Source organism: Petromyzon marinus, chromosome 59 (assembly GCF_048934315.1).
Source record: "Petromyzon marinus isolate PM22_M1 ecotype Great Lakes invasive population chromosome 59, UKy_Petmar_22M1.pri1.0, whole genome shotgun sequence".
NCBI classification, from domain to species: domain Eukaryota; kingdom Metazoa; phylum Chordata; class Hyperoartia; order Petromyzontiformes; family Petromyzontidae; genus Petromyzon; species Petromyzon marinus.
Genome location: NC_133725.1, coordinates 19,062,927 through 19,088,903, shown reverse-complemented (window position 1 = coordinate 19,088,903; position 25,977 = coordinate 19,062,927). Strand labels below are relative to the sequence as shown.

General features: G+C 48.7%; 1 protein-coding gene across 3 annotated transcripts; it reads left to right on the top strand.

Annotated features, from left to right (window-relative positions):
* The first annotated feature begins 1,119 nt into the window (after nt 1-1,119).
* Nucleotides 1,120-20,155, top strand: LOC142905922 (U3 small nucleolar ribonucleoprotein IMP4-like). Of its 3 annotated transcripts, none has more exons than XR_012929942.1 (8): nt 1,120-1,340; nt 2,466-2,652; nt 13,564-13,829; nt 14,552-14,613; nt 15,920-16,043; nt 16,563-16,716; nt 17,551-17,596; nt 18,055-20,155. XR_012929942.1 is itself a non-coding variant. In XM_076053159.1 (7 exons), the coding sequence occupies exons 3-5, from the start codon at nt 14,611-14,613 to the stop codon at nt 16,682-16,684; spliced, it is 249 nt and encodes an 82-aa protein (XP_075909274.1). In that variant the 5' UTR covers nt 1,981-2,652; nt 13,564-13,829; nt 14,552-14,610; the 3' UTR covers nt 16,685-16,716; nt 17,551-17,596; nt 18,055-20,155. The 3 variants fall into 3 exon arrangements, 1 of the variants encoding a protein (XP_075909274.1); XR_012929943.1 differs by having other exon boundaries at nt 1,121-1,340; nt 2,487-2,652; XM_076053159.1 differs by lacking the exon at nt 1,120-1,340 and having other exon boundaries at nt 1,981-2,652.
* The last annotated feature ends 5,822 nt before the right edge of the window (nt 20,156-25,977 follow it).

Genomic DNA, 25,977 nt, shown 5'->3' with positions numbered 1-25,977 from the left:
GGTGGGTGGCTAACACCACGCCTGGCCGCCTTTGTCTCCCTAGCGGCGATGTTTACACATCGTACCAGGTATTCATTTGAGGCTGAGTCTACCTAGGGGAGGCCCAGGACCGGTTCAGATAATCGTTGCTGGTGTTGGCCGTGAGCGGAAATCGAACCCGGGTCGCCAGGTTTGTAGCGCAGCACGTTAACCGCTACACTACCGCTCCCCTCAACTAACACCACAACTAACACCAGCACTAACACCACTCCTAACACCACCACTAACACTACGAACCCTAAAAACACCACCACCAACATCAACTCCACCACCACCAACACCACTACCACTAACACCACCACCACTAACACTACCACCAATAATACCACCAATAATACCACCATCACTAACACGACCACCACTAATACCACCAACACCACCATCACTAACACCAGCAACAATACCTCGAACAACCACCACCACTAACACCACCATCACTAACACCAACACCACCATTATTAAGACCACAAACACCACCACTAACACCACCATCACTAACACCACCACCACTAATACCACCAACATTAACACCACCACTCCTCCTCCTGCTAATACAGGACACCAAAGACAACGATCCTCATAGAGCCTTAACAGGCTGTAGGGGCAAGTGCTGTTAGCAAGCAGTACGTATGAAGGCCGGCACGGTAAACGAAGGGGTGGGTGGTTAGCACCACGCCCGACCGCCTTTGTCTCCCCAGTGGCGATGTTTACGCATCGCACCAGGTACTCATTTGAGACCGGGTCACTGCTACACACAGACTCACACAGACCCACACACACGTACACAGACTCACACAGAGACTCACTTAGAGAGACTCACACACAGACTCACATAGAAAGACTCACACCACCACCGCCACCACTCACCCACAGCTCGGTTCCACGCCTAACGGCCAAACTGCCAGGGGAAGCACGTGGCGCGAGACGCGGCGTGGTGTAATAGCCATTAGCTCCTCCCCCTCACCTAAGCTCCTCCCCCATGCTCCCTCTTTCCCCCCCTGCCCCTCCCCCTTCACAACCCCCCCCCCAAGCATCCCCCCCCTCGCGACCCCCCTTGCCCCCCCTGGCAACCCCCGCCCATGCTCCCCCTCAAACCCCCCCCCCTCACGCCCCCATTGCCCACCCCCCTCCCCCCGCTGCTACTTACAGTCAGGCAGGGGGCGAGTGGAGGCGGCGCGCGCTGTGGATTGTGGGTGGCGAGCGGCTGATTTGGTTTCCCGCTCACGGCCACCGTCAGTGGCTCGCGAAAGCTTCTGAAGCGGCGGCTCGCTGGGCCTCCTCTACGTCGACTCAGCCTGAAGGTGAGAACCTCGCGCGGTGTGCACACATCAGCAGTGGCGGCGGTGGTGGGGGGAGACAGAGGAGGAGGCGCCTGGCCCACAGCCGTCACGTCCTAGACGCCTGCTGCGTTCACGGCGCTGCTTCAAGCAGAGCCCGGCCCTGCTGCTGCTGCTGATGAGGCGCTGACGGTGGAAACCGGCCCCAGAGTGGCCCTCGTGTTGAGCCATAGCTGATGAGAGGCACTCCCAGACTGCCGTGTGTTTTTATCCCTGGAGGGACGGGTTTGTTGTGGATGCGAATCGCCTGCTGCTGGAAAAGGCATCCACTAGAGGCCGCTATATAGAGGTATTTGGTCTACTCTTCCACGCTGGTCCGGACGTGTTGGAGCAAAGTGGCCATGCCCACACTTTACCCCACCACACGCAGGGCGTTAGCTCGCTGGATTTGCAATGCAGAGGTGCAGGTTAGATTTCATTCCCACTCACACCCACCGACACTCACTCAGCCACCCACTCAGCCACTCTCTGGGCATCTATGAAAAAGAGCTTCATAGCTCATCGGATTCCTCCAGCAAAAACATACTGATTCTCACCCACCCACTCAGCCATTCACCCACCCACTCTGGCACTCATCCACTCACCAATTCACTCAGCCACCCACTCGGCCACCCACTCAGCCACCCACTCTCTCACCCACTTCGTCACCGGTCACCCACTGCCACCCACCCACTTGGTCACCGGTCACCCACTGCCACCCACCCACTTAGTCACCGGTCACCCACTGCCACCGGTCACTCACTCTGCCACCGGTCACTCACTCTGCCACCCACCCACTCTCTCACCAACCCACCGACTCTCTTGCCAACCCACCGACTCTCTCGCCAACCCATCCACTCACCCACAGGGAGACACAAGGAGACAAGGGGACCCACATGGTGTGAGAGTGTATCAGCATCATTGTGGTTGTTGTGGTGGTTATGTTGGTTGTTATGGTTGTGGTGGTTATGGTTATATTTGTGGCAGTAGTGTTTATACTTGTGGTTATGTAGCTGGTGGTTATGATTATATTTGTGGTTACGGCGATTATGGTCGCAGTGATTGTGATTATATTTGTTGTGGTTATAACCCGCGATGTATTTCGTCGAGGATGGATGCCGCCGCGTGCAGGAGTTGGGCGAGGCGGGAGTGAGCCACCTGAAGCGCCCTCTTCGACGGTGGTGAGCCGCCGGGCGGCCGGGCAGTGAGCAGCTCGGCCGTCGTCGCTTCTCCTCCCCCTTCCGGGGCTGCCAACCCCGGTGGTGTTGAGTCGTCCTCCTCTTCCACTGGAGCCCTGGTACGAGTTTTTCTTCGCGTCTCCATTATAGCGATTCATCTTACTATTTGGCTACTTCTGACGCCAGTTGTAGTGGGTGGAACGGAGAGCGAGACTTCTTACCGAAAGAACCAAAGAGTATGAACTTATATGGTTTATTTAACCTCTTTTTAGTGGTTTGCTATCATTCCCTTTGCACTCATCGTTTTTGTATTGTTTGTTGTTGTGACGTTATGACCCCATGCCCCCTACTGGCACATCTGTGATCAAAGAGCTTTATAGCGCATCGGATTCCTCCAGCACAGAATCAATACCGATTCTTATGATACCGGAATGAACACGTTGGAATCGAATCGCGAACTTTGCTTTAATAGAATAGTTGTGGAATCGATTCTTGTGGAATCTGTTCTCGTGGAATCGAATCATCGATATTAATTACAGAGATTCACCATCGATATTAATTACAGACATTAATCAACGACGTCGCTAGGAGCATCGTGGTGCCGCACTCAGAGTGCAAGCTCGTGGTTTGTTGCTGCTTGCTGCTGCATCTTCGTCTGGGCTCGTGTCTCTTATTCAGCGCGGTTGGCTGCGTACGGTGCGAAAGAAGTTCACGTCTTCTCGCGCGGAGACACGTGCCACATGCCGGCTGATTGTAATTGAAAAACTATAAACTAAACTATTAAGATATATTTTTGTAGTGGTTGAACTTTACACGAACAACTTAGGTCTTTCTTCAACCACTTCTTTATTTTCATCGTTAACACGTTCTCCACACTCCACCGTATTCTGGACACCACGGCTCGCTCGCCGTGCTTCGCCCGTCTCGCTCACCACCTTGGTTCCCAGTATCACGTCGCTTTTCTCCGCACACACACACGTCTTCAACTCTATTCCTACGCTCTCTCCACTGCTGGCTATCCTCCTCAGCTCCTCCGCTATACAGCGTCGTCGTACACAGCGAAACCCAATCTCACTTCTCTGTCTCCGCACACCTCGTCTCCAGCTCCTCTATTACTACGCTCTCTCCACTGCTAACTGCTCCGTCTTCTTCAGCTTCACTACGCTCTCTCCACTGCTAACTGCTCCGTCTTCTTCAGCTTCACTACGCTCTCTCCACTGCTAACTGCTCCGTCTTCTTCAGCTTCGCTATCACTATGCTCAGTGCACTGCTAACTGCTTCGTCTTGCTTCAGCTTCGCTATCACCATGCTCCAACTCTCTTCTAAACTCTGTTTCCGAACTCCACGTCTTCACCGCACAGCTCCCAACTCCAATCTCTTCCTCTCTCTCTTTCTCCCCCCAATTTATCCCCATTCTCATTTTCGTTAAGTAATTGGTCCACGTGCCTCCGCACGCCTCGCATCTTCAACCACCTGCCTTTTTCCAGACACCTCGACACCTCCTCGGCCGCAGCAACAGCACCAACCAATCACAGCCCTTCTGGCTTAATTGGCTCGACCGTTACCTCATCACCACAGCCTCTTCACCTGGCTGTCCTAACACGACCCCACTGTTTCCGCCGTCTCCTCAGGCTGACCCCAGATAAACCCCACACTTCTAGATTTAAAGCTTTCGTGACTGCAAGGATCCATACTGTTTGGTTCTATTCGGTAAAGTCACGTAAAAAACAACAACAAATAAAAAAAATTCACGACGTTTCGGCCACAACACAAGTGGCCTTCATCAGGTGAAGGGACCAGACTGTCTAGAGGACAGCGCTGGAGTGAACACAGCCAAGCTCAGACTGCGACCTTTAAGCTGAGTGAGAGGAAGCAGAGCGCCTTGACAAAGGAATTACCATAAAAATTAGCATTTAATTGGCGGACTTAGCATGATGAGCATTGTACGGGGGGGGGGGGGGGGGGCATGTGCAGACCTGCGAGGGGGGGAGGGGGGTTGTTTACATATTGATGGTGTGAAAAGGGAATTTAAGCAGCTGCAAAAGTTTGGGATACCACTACTTGAAAAAATATACTGTACCATTGAAAATTAGTTTAATGTTTGGTTTGATTCAGAACATCTTTCCAATGGTTGCTTAATTTGAAACCATCCTCTCGGTTGAAATTGTGTGTGTTTGTAAATCTGAATTGCCTCGTGAACAAATCTCTGATAAAAACCCGTGGGTTTGCAAAGAACCTTGGTATCGGATAAAATTACATCGTAATCACCCACAGTGTTGTAACAGTGATCAGCTACGACAGAAGATTTCGTTCTGCCGTGTTTCAAATCTGATTTGTGCTCGCGAATTCGGTTAGAGACAAGTCGTTTCGTCTCCCCGATATAGCAGTCACCACAGGTGCAGGTGAATTTGTAAACTCCGGGGTACTGTAAGTCAGGAATGACATCCTTCACGAATCAAACCAAACATTAAACTAATTTTCAACGGTACAGTATATTTTTTCAAGTAGTGGTATCCCAAACTTTCGCAGCTGCTTAAATTCCCTTTTCACACCATCAATATGCAAACTCCCCCCCTCCCCCCTCGCAGGTCTGCACATGCTCCCCCCCTGTACATTGTTCATCATGCTAAGTCCGCCAATTAAATGCAAATTTTTATGCTAATTCCTTCGTCAAGGCGCTCTGCTTCCTCTCACACAGCTTAAAGGTCGCAGTCTGAGCTTGGCTGTGTTCACTCCATCGCTGTCCTCTAGACAGTCTGGTCCCTTCACCTGATGACTTTACCGAATAGAACCAAACAGTATGGATCCTTGCAGTCACGAAAGCTTTAAATCTAGAATTGATAACCTCTACGGGGAGGGCTTTCACCTATCTGTTAGAGCTTTTAACAGACAACGGGACAAGAAGTCACAGCTCATCGAGACGCTGACCTTCCTCAAAAGATGCCGCGATCACAAGGTAATACCCATCGCTTTCACACTCACTTCTGCTGCTGTATCTTCTCCAAATTCTAAACAGATTCTGTTTAAGACCAGCCTATCTTTAATCTCAGAGAGGATAAGGCTACTTCAATTTGAACTCGATACTTTAGACAGGACTCTCCTACAAGCTCATTTAATGTTAACAGAAAAAATGTCACCTTCTGATTGGAATCACGTAGACAACATGACTGCTTCTTCTGCTGATTCACTGTCAGTCAAATGTAAATCTAACCTGATTTCTAAATTCAACCACCTATCAAAGAAGAACCCAGTTCCACATATAACAAAACTAGACGTCAACAAAATCGTCATTAATCAGAGTAGCACCCCGATTTCGGACAATCTGAAAACAGTACTGGCTAGAGGGCTGAATTTTGCTGCCACCCCAAAACACATACCAGTAGATGATATCATCTCTCAGGTCGATATAGCCCTCAAAGGCGTAGGACACATCCAAGCAGACGTTGCGAGAGCTGCAATAGCCACTATTCTTAAGAATGCTAAGAAACCCATTAGTAACATCAGCAAAAATGAACGCTCTGAACTCGTGAATTTAAAAAACAGAAGTGATTTAGTCATCCTCTCAGCCGATAAAGGCAACGCTACTGTAAATATGGCTAAAGATTCATACAACAAAATCCAGAATCTGCTCAACGATGGAAGTTACTCAAAAATCAAAAATGACCCTACTAATAGCCTAGCGATAAAAAACCAACAAGATCATCACAAGTTCGACCTCCCTAATCGACCCAACTAAACGTCCCTCCCTAAAACCTTCTGCTGCAAGACCCCCTAGATTCTATGGTCTTCCCAAGATTCATAAAGAAGGCACCCCACTACGACCCATCGTATCCACGATCAACTCCCCTACCTATAGACTGTCAGATACCTTGCTGCCTTATACTGGCAAGACCGCCTCAGCAGTACTTAACTCAGCACAATTGGTCTCTATGGTCAAAGACGTTGTACTGTCCCCTGACCATATCCTTGTCAGCTTCGATGTGGTCTCTTTGTTCACCAAGGTCCCAGACCTGATACCATTGAAATAATTGAAAATTTGGTCCAATATGGACTAGACCCCGATACACCTGCACTGGTTAGGCACTGCCTCAACGATAACCTACTTTACTTGAATGGCTCCTTCTATAAACAAAATGAGGGTACCCCCATGGGATCCCCCTTGTCACCAGTGATAGCCAATATTTTCATGGAAAAATTTGAATCAGACGCCATCCAGACTTCCACCCTCAGACCTTCCCTGTGGATGAGATATGTAGACGACACTTTCCTCATTTGGCCACATGGCCTCCCGGCTTTGAACCTTTTCCTAGACCACATTAATTCCAGACACCCCGCCATCAAATTCACCATGGAAGTGGAGAAAGATGGCAAGCTGCTATTCTTGGATGTTCTGTTTGAGAGGAGACCTGATGGCTCATTGGGACATTCTGTCTACAGGAAACCCACCCACACAGATTCCTACTTGAAACCTGATTCCCATCACCACCCGATGCAAAATAATTATCTCATCAAGACGTTATACCACAGGGCTCATTGCATTTCGGACCAACACCACCTGACCAGTGAATTAAAACATGTACATCTGACCCTAAAAAGGAATGGATAATCTGACCTGTACCATCCGCCAAGCTGTTTCTCCCTCCATACAGAAACAACCACTTGATACTCCAATCAAAACCATCACACTACCATATCTAGCAGGTGTTACTAAAAAGATCTCCAAAATTCTAAGCAAACACAAGATCCTGGTCCGGTTCAATACAGTACACAAAATCCGTGACCTGATCCCTTCCAATTCTTCGACCACATCAATTCCATACACCCAGCCATCAGATTTACCATGGAAGTCGAAATAGATGGCAAGATACCTTTTTTGGATGTCCTAATTAAATAGAGACCTGATGGTTCAATGAGCCACTCTGTCTACAGGAAAGCTACCCATACGGATGCTTATCTGAAACCGGATTCCCACCACCATCCATCACAGAAGAATTCTCTCATCAAGACTCTGTATCATAGAGCCCAATGCATATCCGACCAGGAACACATACGCAGTGAACTCAAGCACGTACACCAAGCTCTTAGGGCTAATGGTTACTCCGACTATACAATCCGCAAAGCTATCACTCAAACCATGAAGAAGAACCCTCTTGAGGAGCCTTTCAAAACCATCACTTTACCCTACATTGCTGGGATCACAAAAAAGATCTCCAAAATCTTGAATAAACACAAGATCCAGGTCCGTTTCAACACATTACATAAAATCCGTGATCTGGTTCCGTCTGTAAAAGATGTGATTCCGGACATACAATACCCTGGTGTCTACAAACTAAGTTGCCTCTGTGGTAGTAGTTACATTGGAGAAACCAAACGCCATGTCTCGGACCGCATTCGTGAACATAAAGCAGACCTTAAACACGGTAGGACCAACACCTCGGCCGTAGCAGATCATTGTTCTAATTCAGTAGGCTCACATGCCATTGACTTTTCCAAGACGGAGGTTCTTTGTAAGCCATCTGGCTTCCATGAGAGATTCGTTCATGAGGCTATCCACATATACAAGCACAGAGACAATTTCAACCGAGAAGATGGATTCTATCTTAGCAATCATTGGAAAGATTTGATAAATCATTTCAGTTCTTGATTGATTGTTCACGCTTACAGTGGCTTTCAGACAGCATACATTATAAAAAATTTCGTCTCCCCCCTCCTCTTTAAAAAAAAAAATAGATGGACTAGTCCTGGGCAAACTGCCAATCGCTGCGCGTGACGCCAACGTTTTTTATAAATAAATAAATGTACCGTTTTAAAAATAAATTTATGCAAACCGACACACCTGATGATGACCGTTTGAGTTATGGTCGAAACGTCGTGAGAATTTTTTATTGTTTTATATATTTTGTTATTTTGTTGTTTCTCTTCAACGTGACTTTACCGAAAAAACTAAGAATATGAATTACTGCAGTCACGAAAGCTTTAAATCAAAATTTAATCGCCTCTACGGGGAGGGTTTTCACATAACTTTAAGATCCTTCAACAAACTCCGGGATAAGAAAGCTCAGCTGATCGAGTCTCTCACCTTCCTGAAGAGATGCCGCGACTCTGGGGTAATACCAATCGCATTTACACTGACCTCTGCTGCTGTAACTTCTTCTAATGCGAAACGAATTCTTTTCAAAACTAGCTTAGCTCTTATCTCAGAAAAAATCAGACTTATACGCACAGAACTAGATCAGTTAGACAAGACACTCTACAAATCACACTTATCATTGACGGTAATAATGTCCGCATCGGATTGGGAACATGTAGACAATATGACTGCCTCTTCATCTGCTACTATGTCGACCAAATGTAAGGAAAACCTGATTTCCAAATTTAACCTCCTCTTCAACAAAAGACCGGACCCACACACCAAAAAGTTAGACGTTAATAAAGTCGTAATTAATCGCAGTAACAGTTCTATTTCCGATGGTCTGAAATCCGTTTTAGCTAAAGGTCTAAACTTTGCAGTCACACCTAAACACATACCAGTTAATGATATAATTGCCCAAGTAGATGTTGCTCTCAGGGGCCTGGGTCACATCGCTGCAGACGTAGCAAGATCTGAAATCGCTGCAACCCTCAAAAACGCTAAGATGCCAGCTAGCAACCTCAGCAAAGATGAGCGTTTTGAATTATATAAATTAAAAAAGAGGAATGATATTGTAGTTCTCTCAGCTGACAAAGGCAATGCTACTGTCATCATGGATAAAATAGAATACAACAACAAAATTAAAGAATTACTCGACGATGGTAGTTATACAAAAATAAAAAGAGATCCCACCAACAGCCTCGTCACACAAACCAACAAAATAATTTCTGATTCAACCACATTAATTGATCAATCTAAACAGTTTTCGTTGAAACCTTCTGCTGCCAGGCCACCAAGATTATACGGCTTACCAAAAATACATAAAGTTGATACACCTCTTCGTCCCATAGTCTCTACTATCAGCTCTCCCTCCTACAAACTAGCTCGTTTTTTGTCTGAAATCCTGCGTCCTTTCACTGGAAAGACCACCTCTGCGGTACAAAATTCTACTCACCTGGTATCAACAATCAAGGGTATTTCCCTGTCCCCAGACGACCTGCTTGTCAGTTTTGATGTAGTTTCCTTATTCACCAAGGTTCCTGTACCTGACACCATTGCAATAATTGAAGACTTGGTTCATCAAGGACTAAACACTGAGGTACCCCCCCTGGTGAGACACTGTTTAACCAATACATACTTCACTTGGAATGGAACTTTCTACAAACAAACTGAGGGCACCCCAATGGGCTCCCCCCTTTCTCCAGTTATAGCTAACATTTTCATGGAGAAATTTGAGACTGACGCCATCCAGACTGCCACTCTGCGCCCAACCTTATGGAAGAGGTACGTGGATGACACTTTTGTCATCTGGCCACATGGCCGGCCTGCTCTAGACCAATTCTTCGACCACATCAATTCCATACACCCAGCCATCAGATTTACCATGGAAGTCGAAATAGATGGCAAGATACCTTTTTTGGATGTCCTAATTAAAAAGAGACCTGATGGTTCAATGAGCCACTCTGTCTACAGGAAAGCTACCCATACGGATGCTTATCTGAAACCGGATTCCCACCACCATCCATCACAGAAGAATTCTCTCATCAAGACTCTGTATCATAGAGCCCAATGCATATCCGACCAGGAACACATAAGCAGTGAACTCAAGCACGTACACCAAGCTCTTAGGGCTAATGGTTACTCCGACTATACAATCCGCAAAGCTATCACTCAAACCATGAAGAAGAACCCTCTTGAGGAGCCTTTCAAAACCATCACTTTACCCTACATTGCTGGGATCACAAAAAAGATCTCCAAAATCTTGAATAAACACAAGATCCAGGTCCGTTTCAACACATTACATAAAATCCGTGATCTGGTTCCGTCTGTAAAAGATGTGATTCCGGACATGCAATACCCTGGTGTCTACAAACTAAGTTGCCTCTGTGGTAGTAGTTACATTGGAGAAACCAAACGCCATGTCTCGGACCGCATTCGTGAACATAAAGCAGACCTTAAACACGGTAGGACCAACACCTCGGCCGTAGCAGATCATTGTTCTAATTCAGTAGGCTCACATGCCATTGACTTTTCCAAGACGGAGGTTCTTTGTAAGCCATCTGGCTTCCATGAGAGATTCGTTCATGAGGCTATCCACATATACAAGCACAGAGACAATTTCAACCGAGAAGATGGATTCTATCTTAGCAATCATTGGAAAGATTTGATAAATCATTTCAGTTCTTGAGTGATTGTTCACGCTTACAGTGGCTTTCAGACAGCATACATTATAAAAAAATTTGTCTCCCCCCTCCTCTTTAAAAAAAAATAGATGGACTAGTCCTGGGCAAACTGCCAATCGCTGCGCGTGACGCCAACGTTTTTTATAAATAAATAAATGTACCGTTTTAAAAATAAATTTATGCAAACCGACACACCTGATGATGACCGTTTGAGTTATGGTCAAAACGTCGTGAGAATTTTTTATTGTTTTATATATTTTGTTATTTTGTTGTTTCTCTTCAACGTGACTTTACCGAAAAAACTAAGAATACTGATCCCTTCCGTGAAGGATGTCATTCCTGACTTACGGTACCCCGGAGTTTACAAATTGACCTGCACCTGTGGTGACTGTTATATCGGGGAGACGAAACGACATGTCTCTGACCGAATTCGCGAGCACAAATCAGATTTGAAACACGGCAGAACGAATTCTTCTGCCGTAGCTGATCACTGTTACAACACTGTGGGTGATCACGATATAATGTTCTCCGATACCAAGGTTCTTTGCAAACCCACGGGTTTTTATCAGACATTTGTTAACGAGGCAATTCAGATTTACAAATACAGACACAATTTCAACTGAGAGGATGGTTTCAAATTAAGCAACCATTGGAAAGATCTTCTGAATCAACCCAAACATTAAACTAATTTTCAATGGTACAGTATATTTTTTCAAGTAGTGGTATCCCAAACTTTCGCAGCTGCTTAAATTCCTTTTCACACCATCAATATGTAAACTCCTCCCCTCGCAGGTCTTCACATGCTCCCCCCCTGTACATTATTCATCATGCTAAGTCCGCCAATTAAATGCAAATTTTTATGCTAATTCCTTTGTCAAGGTGTTCTGCTTCCTCTCACACAGCTTAAAGGTCGCAGTCTGAGCTTGGCTGTGTTCACTCCAGCGCTGTCCTCTAGACAGTCTGGTCCCTTCACCTGATGAAGGCCACTTGTGTTGTAGCCGAAACGTCGTGATTTTTTTCATTTTTTGTTGTTTTTTACGTGACTTTACCAAATAGAACCAAACAGTATAAACCCCACACTGGCCGTGTGATCAATACAATCACGCAGTTTCCCCAGCACACCTTCCTACTCCACTACATCTTTACCAGGTAAGTCCCCACTGAGCTATGTAGCTTTCTTTTTTTCAGAAGCCACCTGGCCATCACAAATGATAGCCCAAGGGTGATTGTTACATTGGGGAAACGAAACGATATATCTTGAACCGTGTCCGTGAGCACAAGGCAGATCTGAAACATGGCAGAACCAATACCTCTGCCATAGCTGACCATTGTTATAACGCTGTGGGCTCGCATGATATTGTTTTTTTCCGAGACCAAGGTGCTCTGCAAACCTTCGGGCTACTAGCAAAGGTTTGTTCATGAAGCCATCCAGATGTATAAACACAAACATATCTTCAACCGAGAAAATTGATTCAAATTGAGCAATCATTGGAAAGATGTTATTAACCAGGTAAAACATTAACTGCTTCATGGTGTTGCCTTCACTTTCCGCATCTCCAATTTCTTCAGCTTCCCACTCCCCTCCCCATACCCCCCCCCCCTCTATCTCTCCTCCCTGGCTCCTCCCCCCTTCTCTTACCTATATAGTCTCTTGCTTACAGCAGCTCTTTTGCCCACTTCAGCAATTGTTTCTTGCTGTGGTTTGTCCCACCTGATGATGGACGCTTGTGTTGTGCCCGAAGCATCGTGATTTAATTTATTTTATATTTTATGCCTATGTGACTTTACCGAAAGAACCAAAGAGTATAGCCCAAGGGAGTTTGTGTAGGTGGGAGCGGTGGTGTAGCACAGTAGGGGGCACAGGTGGTGCATCGGCCAGTCATCTCAGTCAAGCAACCAATGGCAACCTGGGTCTGTCTGTCTGTGACCTCCTGCTGCCAGCGGGCGTTCGACGCTTCATGTGGCCTTAACCTGCACGTAGCCTGGCACGAGCGCCGTGGTGACATCACCACTTCGTGGCGAATGGCGGTTGTTGTTTATGGTCGTCTCACGGTTAGCGCTACGCTGCACTACGAACCCAGCGACCCGAGTTCAATTCCCGCTCACGGCCAACACTGGTGACGATTCCGTTCCTGGGCCTCCCCTTGGTCGACTCAGCCTCAAATGAGTACCTGGTGCATTGTGTAAACATCGCCACTGGGGAGATAAAGGCGGACGGATGTGGTGCTGGCCACACACCCCCCTTCGTGTATCAAAGGTGCTGCTCGTTAACAGCACTTGCACCCGACAGTCCTGTCGAAGGCTACATGGGGGATCTTTGTCTTTGTTTGGTGGTGCAGCTGAGCAGGCGCAACTGCACAGCGAGTACCTCTACCGCAAGGCGCACGAGGCCAAGAAGGTCCTCGTAGAGGAGAAGGCGCGGCTCAAGAGGGCGCTCGATGATAACGGGCAGCGAGAAGGATCTAGAGATGGGCTCACGACGACAAGACGGATGAGAGACAGCGAGACAGACTAGAGACGGATCTAGAGACAATGAGACACGCAAGATGGACTAAGATGGGACAAGACGGTCTGACAATACAGGCGAGAAGAAAACCGCGCTTGGAAAGTGTTTCCGAATGAATCCATGCGTGCGCATGATTTTCCTTGTTAATTCTCCTCCGCCCGACCCACACCCATTGCCCCCCCTCCCCCGTCCCCTGACGTCGTCACCGTAGAAAACCTGGTGCTGCCTATGGACCTGCGGTGGGAGGCGCTTGAACTCCAGAAGGCCGTGGAGTTCGACCAGGGAGGGGAGGGTGATCTCACATCCCTCACCATCACGTCTCCTCGCATCTCTCTCTCTCTTCCTTCCTGCGAGACTCTCGAGGCAGGGGGATAAGCGTCGCGCGTCTCCGCCCGCTAGACACGCCGAGTCGGCGCGCATCCACGGCTCGCCGTCGGTCCTTCCTGCCAAGCGGTGGCACCGTGTTTTGCCGCAGAGGTTCGCGGTTCGAGAACGGCGGGCCCTCAACCCCCCCCCCCCACCGGTTTAATGGGTTTAATGCCGCAGTTGCGTTGACCGTAAATACTGCACGGCGATTGCTTCCCAAGTGGACTTTGAAAAATCCCGTGGCGTGAACGTGGAAAAGAGTCCGCCGTGTGTGTGTGGTGGCTGGCGTAAATTTTGGTGGAATGTCAAATGAAGGCCGTGGTCACCACATAACGTGTACTTCTGGAGCGGTCTTCCTTCTGGAGCAGCCTTCCTTACAATATTAGGAAGCCATTGGAGCTTTGCACTTTTAAATCATCGACTAGATTGACAAACTCATTTCTTGAGAACTGCTTTTTGTGGTTAGTTTGTCACACTTCCGATTACCACGGTTGGCTATGTGCTGTAACAAAGAGGTTTAACATGCACTGACCCACTCATTCACTCACTCATCATCTTACTCAATTTACCCACTCAACCGCCATATCAATCACCCACTCTTGCAATTGGGACTCTTCCAGGTCTCATTAGTGCTCAGCTGGCTACACAAAATCAACGCGATCACTGCAGAGTGATATTCTAAAACATTCCTGGTCGCTCCTTCCATCCACCCACACACACACCTTCACTCACCCGCACGGGGAAGTATGACAAATGATCACCTACCCTCTCTGTCCCCCCTGCCCCATCTACCCCCTCTCTCTATCCACACCCCCCCCCCCCCGTGTCAGTAGGAGTGAGCAGCCACATGGATGACGAGTACCGCTGAGCCGGCGTGAAGGACCCACACATCATGGTGACGACCTCTCGCGACCCCGGCTCCCTCCTCAAGCAGTTCATCAAGATGCGGGCACGGGGTCACAGGGGCTACAGGGTTTGGGGTCACATGAGGGATGTGGGTCCCCGTGTATTGCGTGTGTACAAACGCGCAAAGACAGAGGTCCCCCATATAGCCTTAACAGGCTCTTGGGGCAGGTGCTGTTTGCGAGGGTTTGGGTGGCCAGCATCACGACTGGCCGCCTTTATCTCTCTAGTGATGATGTTTACACACAGCACTAGGTACTCATTTGAGGCTGAGTCGATCTAGGGGAGGCCCAGGACCAGTTCAGATAATCGCCACTGGTGTTGGCTATAAACAGAAATCAACCTCGGGTTACCAGGTTTGTGGGGCAGCATGCTAACTGCTAAATTATCGCACACACACACATGTTCTCTATCGGCTTTAGAATCAGTTCCTTGCACCTCACACGAGCCGTGTCGACCAATCATCGGGCTTGTGCAGTGTGAGACAACTCGCATCCGTTGAGTTAACCTGAAGAAATCTAGTTATTGGTGAAAGGTGGAGGCTGTGTGGGGAGGTGGGGGGTCGTCAGTGGTGGAGCGTTGGAGACTTTGGTTTGGTGCATGCAGCTTTTGTCAACTTCATTCCTCGCGATTCAGTCCGCCTTTATCCTATGATCGATCCTTTCCATTGATTGAAAAATGTATCTACTGTAGCACTGTACGCACGGTCGGTGGTCACGGGAAAGATGTACCATTGGGGGCGCCACTGTGGCGAGATGTTAACTACCTCACGTGGTATACAGGAGAGCGTAGGTTCAATCCTGACCCTGATGCCTGCTGTATATTTGGAGCTGCGTGTCTCTCTTTTTGACGAGTCGCGTGGATTTCTGTCCAGGTCTTCCTGTTTTTCCCTCCGCATTTAGAATCAACGTCCGTTTAAGAGTATTTGGCTGCTATAAATTTCCACATGACGATAAGCCACTTAGTTGAGCTATGATTTGTGGCCAGGTCGCTTCTGGAAAAGAGCTGCATAGCTCAGTGGGCCTTACCTGGTAAAATAAAAATAGTAAAGTTTTTCCAATGGCGCATCCCAGTTGTGCCAACACGGGGTTTGGCGACCGCGTATACCGGTACGGCTCGGCTTCCGCAATGGAAAAAACAAACAACACAACCCGAGTCGGATGCAGTGGGGGGGCGGGGAGATGGGGGGGGCGAAAGCAGCGTGGCCGGGACGGACGCCGGTGGGAAGAGCGGACTCGGCGTGTGACCGCTTGCTGTCATGTTACCACACCACCACCACCCTCCCACCACCACCGCAGGAGATGAAGCTGATCCTGCCGAACGCTCAGCCGATGAACCGCGGAGGCCACAAGCTGGAGGCGCTGGTGCGGGCGTGCTGCGCCAACACCGTCACCGACTTCATCATCCTGCATGAGCACCGCGGTATGCCAGGCACGCGCACGCACCGCAGTCGACAAAGCTCCTCCGTGTAGCCTTTAACAGGCTGTCAGGGCAAGTGCTGTTTGTCGAGTGACCTACGAAGGCAGGCAGAGCACACAGCGGGGTGGGTGGTGTGGTCATTACCGCATCTGGCCCCTTTTGTCTCCCCACTGTCGATGCTTGGACACACCGGAAATCGAAGTCAGGTCACCGGATTTGTAGTGTAATGAGATATCCACTCCGCTCCCGCTCCCCGGTGTGATGCATGGTGTGACGTGTGTGATGCGGTGCAACAGACGGGGGATGGAGGTGTATTTAACTGTGTGTACGATGTGCGGTGTGTAGTATGATGCTGCAGACGGGGGATTGCGGTGTCTTAACTGTCTGTGCAGTGTTATGTGGTGTGATGCCGCAGATGGTATGGCAGTGTGTCTAACTCTCCAGTACACTGTCTGTGTGACACCTGTGGTGTGTCTAACTCTCCGGCGTGCTGTCCATGTGACACGTGGTACGATGCCACAGACGGGATAGTGATGTGCCACCTGCCGCTGGGCCCCACGGCGTACTTGACGCTGTCTAGCGTGGTGATGCGGCACGACATCCGGACGTGGACACGATGTCCAAGGCATTGCCATACCTCGTGATGCACAACTTCACGTCACGACTCGGAAAGAGGGTGCGTGCGGGCACCGTGCCAGTCTCACCCACATCTTCCTCGCCAATCCCCCAAGCACAAGATCCCTCGTATAGCCTATAACCCTTTCTCATTTCCATGATGTACATATACGTCATCGAAACGGAACCGTAAGAAAAACTCAAGTATGTCTTCTGAACCCTGAAGACATACCGAGGCTCCCATAAGGCCATGCGGGAGGGCGTGTGACATAGTTTTGTTCCATACAGTGCCGGTCGTGTCACTATGGTTCTCTGCGGTGAGGGCAATGTATTTTTAAAACAGCAGAGCTACACCTCTATAAATAAAATAAACGCCGAGCCGCTCGCGCGTACCGAGATTCAGCGGTGAACGTGACACCTACCACCCGGCAATTTGCAGATGTCTCGGAATGGGAAAGAGTGAGCAGACTTTTGGGCCAGGTACTGTGTGTCCGCCTGTATATTCGGAGTTTGCATGTTCTCCTCCTGGTCACTTTGATTTTTCTCCGGGTCCTCCGGGTTTTTCCCTACACATTTAGAAACTTGAATTTCGAGTATTTGGCTGCTAAACATTTTTTTGTGAAAAAGAGCTACATAGCTCAGTGGTAAAATAAAAATAGTTTCGTTTTACTTTAGTTTTTGAGTAACGGGACAGAGTTTTTATTTAACGCCATCTCTGAAGCTGAAGGCGCGTAATGTTGTTCATTTGTTAATGCATCCGCTGTATTAAACAGGGCGGCCGCTGGCCTCTAACTGGCAAACGTCTGCGAGGACGCTTAATGAGAGTCCAGCGCCGTCCGTGTGACTTGCCGCGACCCCTCCCGTGACTTCTGTGCCCCCCCCCCCCTCCCAACAGGCACAACGTCTACAAGCGCGATGGCAAGGACATCGAGTTGAAGGAGGTGGGACCGTGATTCGAGATGGAGCGCAAGTCTGCCTGACACATTGTTACTCGTCTCCACTTTACACCCCTGCAGAGGCGGTGGAAATTCCACATTCCTTGTGGACTTCCCTACGAAGTGGTTGTAAATTTTATCGACCCCTGAGAGGATGATGGGCTGAATGTAAGAGTCTAGCCTCGGGCTAGGTGGCCCGCGGGTGACTTGTAGAGCGGATCGGAACTTGAGTCGGTGGGGTCGCTGCTCTGGTCGCATTCGCTGTACCGTGACCCGACTCGCATTCCCCCACCCCGGATGCGATGTGTAAATTCAAAGATGATCGGACGTAATGCTGGCCACCCACACCCACCCCTTGGTGTGCCGTGCTGGCTTTCCTACATGCTAACACACGAACAGCGCTTTTCCCACGCCGTCTGTTAAAGGCTGCATGGGGGGGATCTTTGCTTTTGTGTGTCGCGCAGTCTACGAGATTAAACTGGGCACGCTGGACAACGCGGCCACCGCCGAGGTGGAGTGGCCTTGGCGACCGTACATGAACACGGTGAAGAAGAGGAAGTTCCTGAGCGTGGAGTGAGGGAGTGGGGCGATTTCCCCCCCCCCCCACGGGCCTGGGGGGAGGGGCATTGGGGGGGGGTTTGTCCCTGCAAAGCCGGAGTTGGAGTCGAACCTCGCGGCGCTCTCCGCCGAGGCTCGAGACGTTGAGGAGAGGTCGCCGCGTGGATAGGGCACTGCGTGAATCGCTGTTCCAACCCTCGTCACACACGCGCATCATACGCGCCACACACACATTGCGGATGTACATTTATCAAACACAAACATGCACATCGTCGCATGCGTCGCACACAGAAGCACACAATTGCACAAAAAGACAAAGGTACTCCGTATCGCCGTTAACAGATTGCTGGGGCAAGTGCTGTTAACGGGTAGCACCTATGATGGCCGGCATGGCACAGAAGTGGTTTTGTGGCCAGCCCCACGTCTGGCTGCCTTTGTCCTCCCCAGTTTTGCGATGTTATACACACCCCACACCACGTACTCAGATGGCTGAGTTCGTAGTGCGCTAACTGCTGCACCACCGCTCCCCAAACGGTGTACATACACGCGTACACAAAACGAAACATTAACATTTATTTAAGTAACAAAAAAGAAAATACCAAGTCAGGCAGATGGAGAAAGTGGCGTGTCGCCGTGCACAGCACCGCTCTCGTAGCTACTCACCTAGGGTGGGAGCTCTTGGCTTCAATGCCACCCGGGATGTTTAGATGTGAAAACCTGCCATAAATAATATTTTTGGGAAGTCACAAGCGCCTTAAGTTGCATCTCATCTCGACCATTTTAATGGGCACCCCCCCCCCCCCCCTGTAGCTGTCCCCCTGTGGCACAAAATAAACTAACAAAACTAATCTCTTTTTATTTTACCAGGTAAGGCCCACTCAGCTGTATAGCTCTCTTTCAGGAACGACCGGGCCACAAATGAAAGCGCTATAAAGTGGCTTGTCACGCAGAAATATATAGCAGCCAAATACTTTTAAACGCATGTTTCTAAATGTGGAGGGAAAAACCGAAGGACCCAGAGAAAAATCCACGCGGTCACGGGGAGAACATGCAAACTCCAGATATACAGGCGTCGGGATTTAACCCACGACCTCTATACCAGGCGAGGCCCCAAGGTGAATCAGCACTTGGCCTGCGAGCGGGTATTATTAGTCTGTCAGTAGGGGGTAATGATTCCGGATTTCGGTCTCAATTGAAACTGAAATCTGGAACACTTTTGTCATATTTTGCTCGTATAAGTGTGTTCATAAAATACAAGTTTGGTCATTGAGAGAGTTATAAATGTCCTATACGCATTTCATGTTTATTGTGTTTATTGTATTTAATGTATGAAGAAAATACAATTTTGTATATGCTACAGTATGTTTCACACGTTATTCAGTGACACTGCATATGATGGGCAATGTTTGGGGCAATCGGCCTTCAACATGGAAAATACATAGAGGCCACATGACCCGTGGCCACCGCCACTTCAACCGTGGCCCCACCACTTCAACCGTGGCCCCATTGGCACGTTGATGTGTGGCTCTGCCTTCACCTGTGGTGAGAATGAGACCAGAAAAATTACAGGAGGCCGACTCCATATGAGTCCGTCACGCTCTGGATCTCACTAATGGGACGTCGGATGAAAATAAAACATGGAAGCGACAGGTTTCTTCTCTGGCGAGGACATTCCCACAAGATTGCCACCTTTCCCAATTAATGGAATTTGCCCCAACATCACCCTGATCCAAACCAGCGGGAGCTGAAATCTTCCAGAAGGTTCAGGATTTATTGGTACAATCGTTCGGAAGTTGGTGTCCGCATGGACTTGCATTTAAAACCCCCGGTCCGCTTGACGTCTTTTAAACAATACCTGTGGTCGGGTCCGCTCCCCCACCTTTCTATCCCCTGCTTTTTTTTTATAACCGGTGTAGTATATGTTGACGGTGTGTGCGTGTATCACAACGCGATGTAACCGGGCCCTCGAATTGCCTCAAGAAATGAATAAACAACACCTGTCGTTTTGCTGTTGTGATGTCACCACGAGGCGCCGAATGACGGTGGGACGGCGTCGTCGCACTCGTCGAGTGGACAAGGGCTCCGTGAAATGACGGTGCGGATTGCGCCAAGCGTATAGAGGTCGCCGATTGCACGCCGCTGTGGCTCAAACACTCGTGGGTCCACCTCAAAGTTCCTGTGCCCATTTGAACCTCATTGCCTGCGATGATGCTGCTGCTGCCATGGAAGAACACACGTGGCGCCCTCTTGTCTCTCCATGTTGTCTTTCACGTCCCATCGCAGTTTTCAGGTCACTTGATGTTTACAGCCTCCGGTAAGGAGGCAGTGAGGTTCAGCCGCTCCATTTTTCTTCCTTTAGTGCACAGTACCGTACACTGATACGGGCACAGTACAACACCGTAGCTTTATTGATTGTTCAACAAAAAAGACCATCCCTCGCCCAATCTAGTTACCTATACGGTGTAATATATGGCGAGACATTTGTTAACGTAAAAAAAATGGAACTGTAATGCTGAAAATTATACTCCATGAAACTCGGGGTTTTATGGAGTATCTGAGGGCTTCTCAACGCTTCATGACTCGCCCCCACTGATGCCCTCTTCTCCCCACTACTACTGACGATTGTATGTAGGGTGTGTAGGCATTTACTTCCGACTGTTGTATGTAGGGTGGTGGTGGTGGTGGTGGGAGTAAATGAGATTTAAAACTGGGTGCTTAACTTGAACTCACCACCACTCACATCATGTATGCAATCATCCGCCATCTTGCTCACTGACCCTGTTTCCGTGTTGATGGTGTGAGTCCGTATTGATGCTGTGAGTCTGTTGATCGTGTGAGTCTGTTGATGCTGTGAGTCTGTGTTGATCATGTGAGTCTGTGTTGATGCTGTGAGTCCGTGTTGATGGCTCGGGGGCACGGTACAGAGGGGCAGTACAACTGTAGAGTAATAGTTGTTGTCCAGCAGCGGTAACTGCGGTGGACGGGGAGTACACACGCCAGTGAGCCTCATGCGGGTTTGTCAGCAGGGCGGAGGCACTGGGGCAAGGATCACAGAGACCCTCCCTGGAAGACACTGGAACCCGCTCGTGGGTTGGAGAAGGGAGGCGCGGCCAGGGCGGAGCCAGGCCGCGCCGAGTCGGATAAAAGCAGCGGAGAGCGAGAGCTCGTGGTTGCAGGTTCTGGGAAGTGGAGTCGTCTCGTCGGCACTGTCGTCTTTGCCGACTTGGTCGCTGCCGTCTTCACTAGATAATTGGGCGGCCAGATAGTTGGCTGTCTCGGTCGATGCCGTCAGTGTAACATGGTGGGGGTTGTGTCTAAGCTAGGCTATTTGACTGGGAGAAGCGAGGGCGAGTCTGTGAACCTGATGGTGTTAAATAAGGAAGGTGCGGAAGGTACGGGAGAGGATGAGGAAGATCGTGGGATGGATGGGGGAGGATGAGAAGATAGTGGGAGGGACGGGGGAGGAAGGAGGTGGGAGGGATGTGAGAGAAAGAAGGAGATAGCGGGGGGGACGGGAGAGGAAGAGGGAGATGGTGGGAGGGAAGGGGGCGGAAGAGGGAGATAGTGGCAGGAAAGGGGAATGAAGAGGGAGATAGTTGGAGCGACTGGGGAAGTAGAGGGAGATAGTGGGAGTTATTTGGGAGGATTAGGCAGATCGGTTAGAGTAAGAAGGTGATAGTGGGAAGGAAGAGGAAGGAAGAGGGAGAGAGTGCGAGGGATTGGAGATGCAGAGGGAGATAGTGGGAAGGATGGGGGAAGAAAAGGGAGATAGTGCGAGGGACGGGAGAAGAGGGAGATAGTAGAGCCAAGTGGGAGGAAGAGGGAGATAGTGGAAGGTACTGGGGAGGAAGTGGGAGATGGTGGGAGGGACGAGGGAGGAAGAGGGAGATGGTGGGACGGATTGGAGAGGTAGATAGTGGGAGGGACGCGGGAAGAAGAGGGAGATAATAGCAGGGACGAGAGAGGAAGAGGGAGATAGCCACTGATGTTCGCCGTGGCCAGAAATTTAAACTCGGTTCACAAAGTTCATGGTGTAGTGGGTGTTGAGGTGGCATATCCTGGCTGGCCAGGAGAAGGCAGTACAGCAAGTGGGATAAGCACCATCTCTGTCTGCATGGGATAGAGGGTTGCCCCCTTGCACGAGTGGGTTTTCTCTGGGTACTCCTGTATCCCCTCACGTTTATGAACGCTCAGTAATTGCCCAATTGAATTATTGTTATGCACCGCGACGTTCGTTTTGCTATGTCATGTGATCAGAATTGGGCGCCACGGTGGCGAGATGTTAACTATTTTGTAGGGTATACAGGAGGTCGTGTATTAAATCCTTACCCTGACACCTTTGTATTTGGAGTTTGTATGCTATCTCCCCGTGGTCGCGTGTATTTTTCTCCGGATCCTCCGGGTTTTCCCTCCACATTTATTAGCACATGTTTAGAGTATTTGGCTACTAATGTCCACGTAATAAGCCAATTTGTTGAGCTGTAATTGTGTGGCCGCTTCTGAAAGAGAGCTGTATAGCTCAGTGGGCCTTGCCTGGTTAAAGTAAAAAAAAATAGTCAAATAGTTTGCAATTGTTTATATCTGGGATAAATGCACCCGTGGCTTTAATGATGTGGGGATCTGCGCCTGGCATTTTCAGGTGGGATCCGGAGCAATGAATGAGCCCTGACAAGGCAATGGCCCACCCGTTGATTTGCTCCATGAGGAACTTTTAGGGGGCTCGGGACCGTGGCGCCAAGAAGACCAGCTATTGGACCATGGAGGCACCGAAGGGGGCGGTTTCCCCCCCACACGTAACGCTCCCTATCTGGTCGATAAAAACGTATCAATAGGGTCACAGAGCTTGGGCAATCGTTGGTGCCAGCTTACCAAGTGGCTTCCTTCCTGATTGTCTGTGGTTCCTCGCACCTCTGAGGCCTGCTTGATCACGTTATAAGTATAAATATTGTTGTTATCAAGTTCTAAGTGTAAATAATAATTGTTGTTATTACTCGCCTGTTCTAAACATACGCCTGTTGTTATCATTCGCCTGTTATCATTCGCCTGTTTTCATTTGCCTGTTATCATTCGCCTGTTTTAATTGGCCTGTTATAATTTGCCTGTTGTTTTCTTTCGCCTGTTGCTACCAAGTAATAAGTATAGTTATTGTTGTTGTTATCATTCGCCTGATGTTAGTGGTGCACGTCTCAAATCCAGCACTGGGGAAGGCAGCGAGGGTTCGTAAATCACCGCACAATGATGTTGTGAAATCCTCTTCCCGTGGAAGTCGAGGTGCATAACCTGCCTCGCCAGGTGAAGGCAGTACAGCAAGTGGACTCATCGCCATCGTCACCTGTACGGTTTAAAATGCTGCCCCTTCACACACGTGGCTTTTCTCTGGGTGCTCCGATTTCCCCCACTTGTACAAACACTCGTTATTAATTAGCCAATAATGCCTGCATACATAGAGTACCGTAGAGCCTGGACAATCGTTGGTGCTGGCTCACCACGTGGCTTCCTTCCTGCATGTCTGTGGCTCCTCGCGCCTCTTGAGTCGTTCTTGTGAGTGCTATATAGCTTTAAATAATAACTACAAATACTCGCCAGAAGGTGGTGACGCAAGCCTGCGATCCAGCACTGTAGAAGGCAGCAAGGGTTGGTGGATCACACAGTAAATATTGTGAAACCCCCTTCCCGTGGACATTGAGGTGCCTTCTCCTGGCTGGCCAGGAGAAAGCATCTGACTGGCCAGGAGAAGGCATTATAGCAAGTGGGATCATCGCCATCGTCACCTGTACGGTTTAAAATGCTGCCTGCTGCCCCTTCACATACGTTTGTTTTCTCCGGGTGCTCCGGTTTCCCCCCACTTGTGTAAGCATTCGTTATTCATTGATTGAAAAGATCTTACAATAAAAAACAAATTCAGGACCTTACTATGACTCAGTGTGGCTTTCCTGGAGTAAGTCTAATTATTATTATAAAGAATTACAGGGGCTGTATGATGACACGACTAGAGAGCTGGCTTGCACTGCGGGGAGCTTAATAGTCAACTTGGATTCCGCACCCCTCAATGCCCTTTTTAAGTTCAGTTTGTGCACTTAAGACTCGCACAAACAACCATACTCAGAGAACCATAGATTCCCACTCAGACCCAGAACCAGAAACCCATAGACTCCAACAGGGACCCATACATTCCTTCAGACACTCAGACTCATACGGCGACCCTATATACTGACACAGGGATCCATAGACTCAGACAGAGACCCATACACTCACAGAGGCCCACAAACTCAGAAATCCATAGACTCGCACAGAGGTCAATAGAATTTAAATCTGAATATTTATTTACACTGGATGAAATCGATGAGCTACAAAGATCTGTTTTCACAGCTGTCCAATCGGGCAGGTCAGAACATAACTAAAAAAATACAAAAAATGACAGGAAAGACAAACTGTTCAAAAATAAACAAATTAAACTAAACTATTTTAATCTTTATTTGAAGCTTTCGTGACTGCAGGAATCCATACTCTTTGGTTCTTTCGGTAAAGTCACGTAGGTATAAATTAAATAAAATTAAACAAATCACGACGTTTCGATCGCAACATAAGTGATATTTTTAGGTGGGACAACCACAGCAAGAAAATGCTGAAGTCGGCGGGAGAGCTGCCGTGGCAAGAGGTTATACAGGTATGAGATGGGGGAGGAGGCAAGGGGGGAGAGAGAGAGGGGAGGGTGTGGGGTAGGGAGAGGAAGGGGGGCCGCGTGAGCGCTAGGAGAAGATGACGTGAGGCTGGGGTGGGGGGACGTGGGCGGGGCTAGCAGTAATCGGCAGGTAATGATGGAAACAACAACACAAGTTAAGGCATTACCTGGTTGATAACATCCTTCCAGTGATTGTTTAATTTGTATCCATCTTCTCGATTGAAGTTTTGTCCTTGGCCTCCGAAAATAACAATATCATGCGAGCCTACAGCGTTATAACAATGGCCACTACGGCAGAGGTATTGGTTCTGCCATGTTTCAGATCAGCCTTGTGTTCGCGAACACGGTCCGAGACGTGTCGTTTTATTTCTCCAACGTAACTGCGGCCGAAGTTACAACTCAGTTTGTAGACTCCAGGGTATAGACAAAACTTCAACCGAGAAGATGGATACAAATTAAACAATCACTGGAAGGATGTTATCAACCAGGTAATGCCTTAACTTGTGTTGTTGTTTCCATCATTACCTGCCGGTTTTACTGCTGCCCCGCCCATGTTCCCCCACCAGCCTAACGTCCTCTTCCCCTAGCGCTTACTTGCCCCCCCCCCCTTTTCCTACCCCACACCCCCCCCTTTTCTCTCTGTCCCCTTGCCTCTTCCCCCCACTCTTAACTATATAACCTCTTGCCATGGCAGCTCTCCCGCCGACTTCAGCATTTCTTGCTGTGGTTGTCCCACCTGATGAAGATCGCTTGTGTTGCGATCAAAACGTCGTGATTTGTTTTATTTTATTTCTACCTATGTGACTTTACCGAAAGAACCAAAGAGTATGGATCCCTGCAGTCACGAAAACTTCAAATCTACATTTAACACCCATACCCTCTAAAGAACTAACCCTCAAGACACCTAACCCTTAAAACACCTATACCCCTAAAACGCTAACCCTCTAAACACATAACACTCTAAGCCCCTAACCCTCTAAACCCATAATAAATATATTTTCGGGTTAGATCGTGTAAATATAAATGTGTCGTTAAACCAGACACCACCCGACACAGCCAATTAGTAAAGTTTGTCATGACAATAAAAAAGTGCCATTAAGTGTCGGAGAGAAATCCAAAACACCTTTAGTATGGATAATATTAGTTG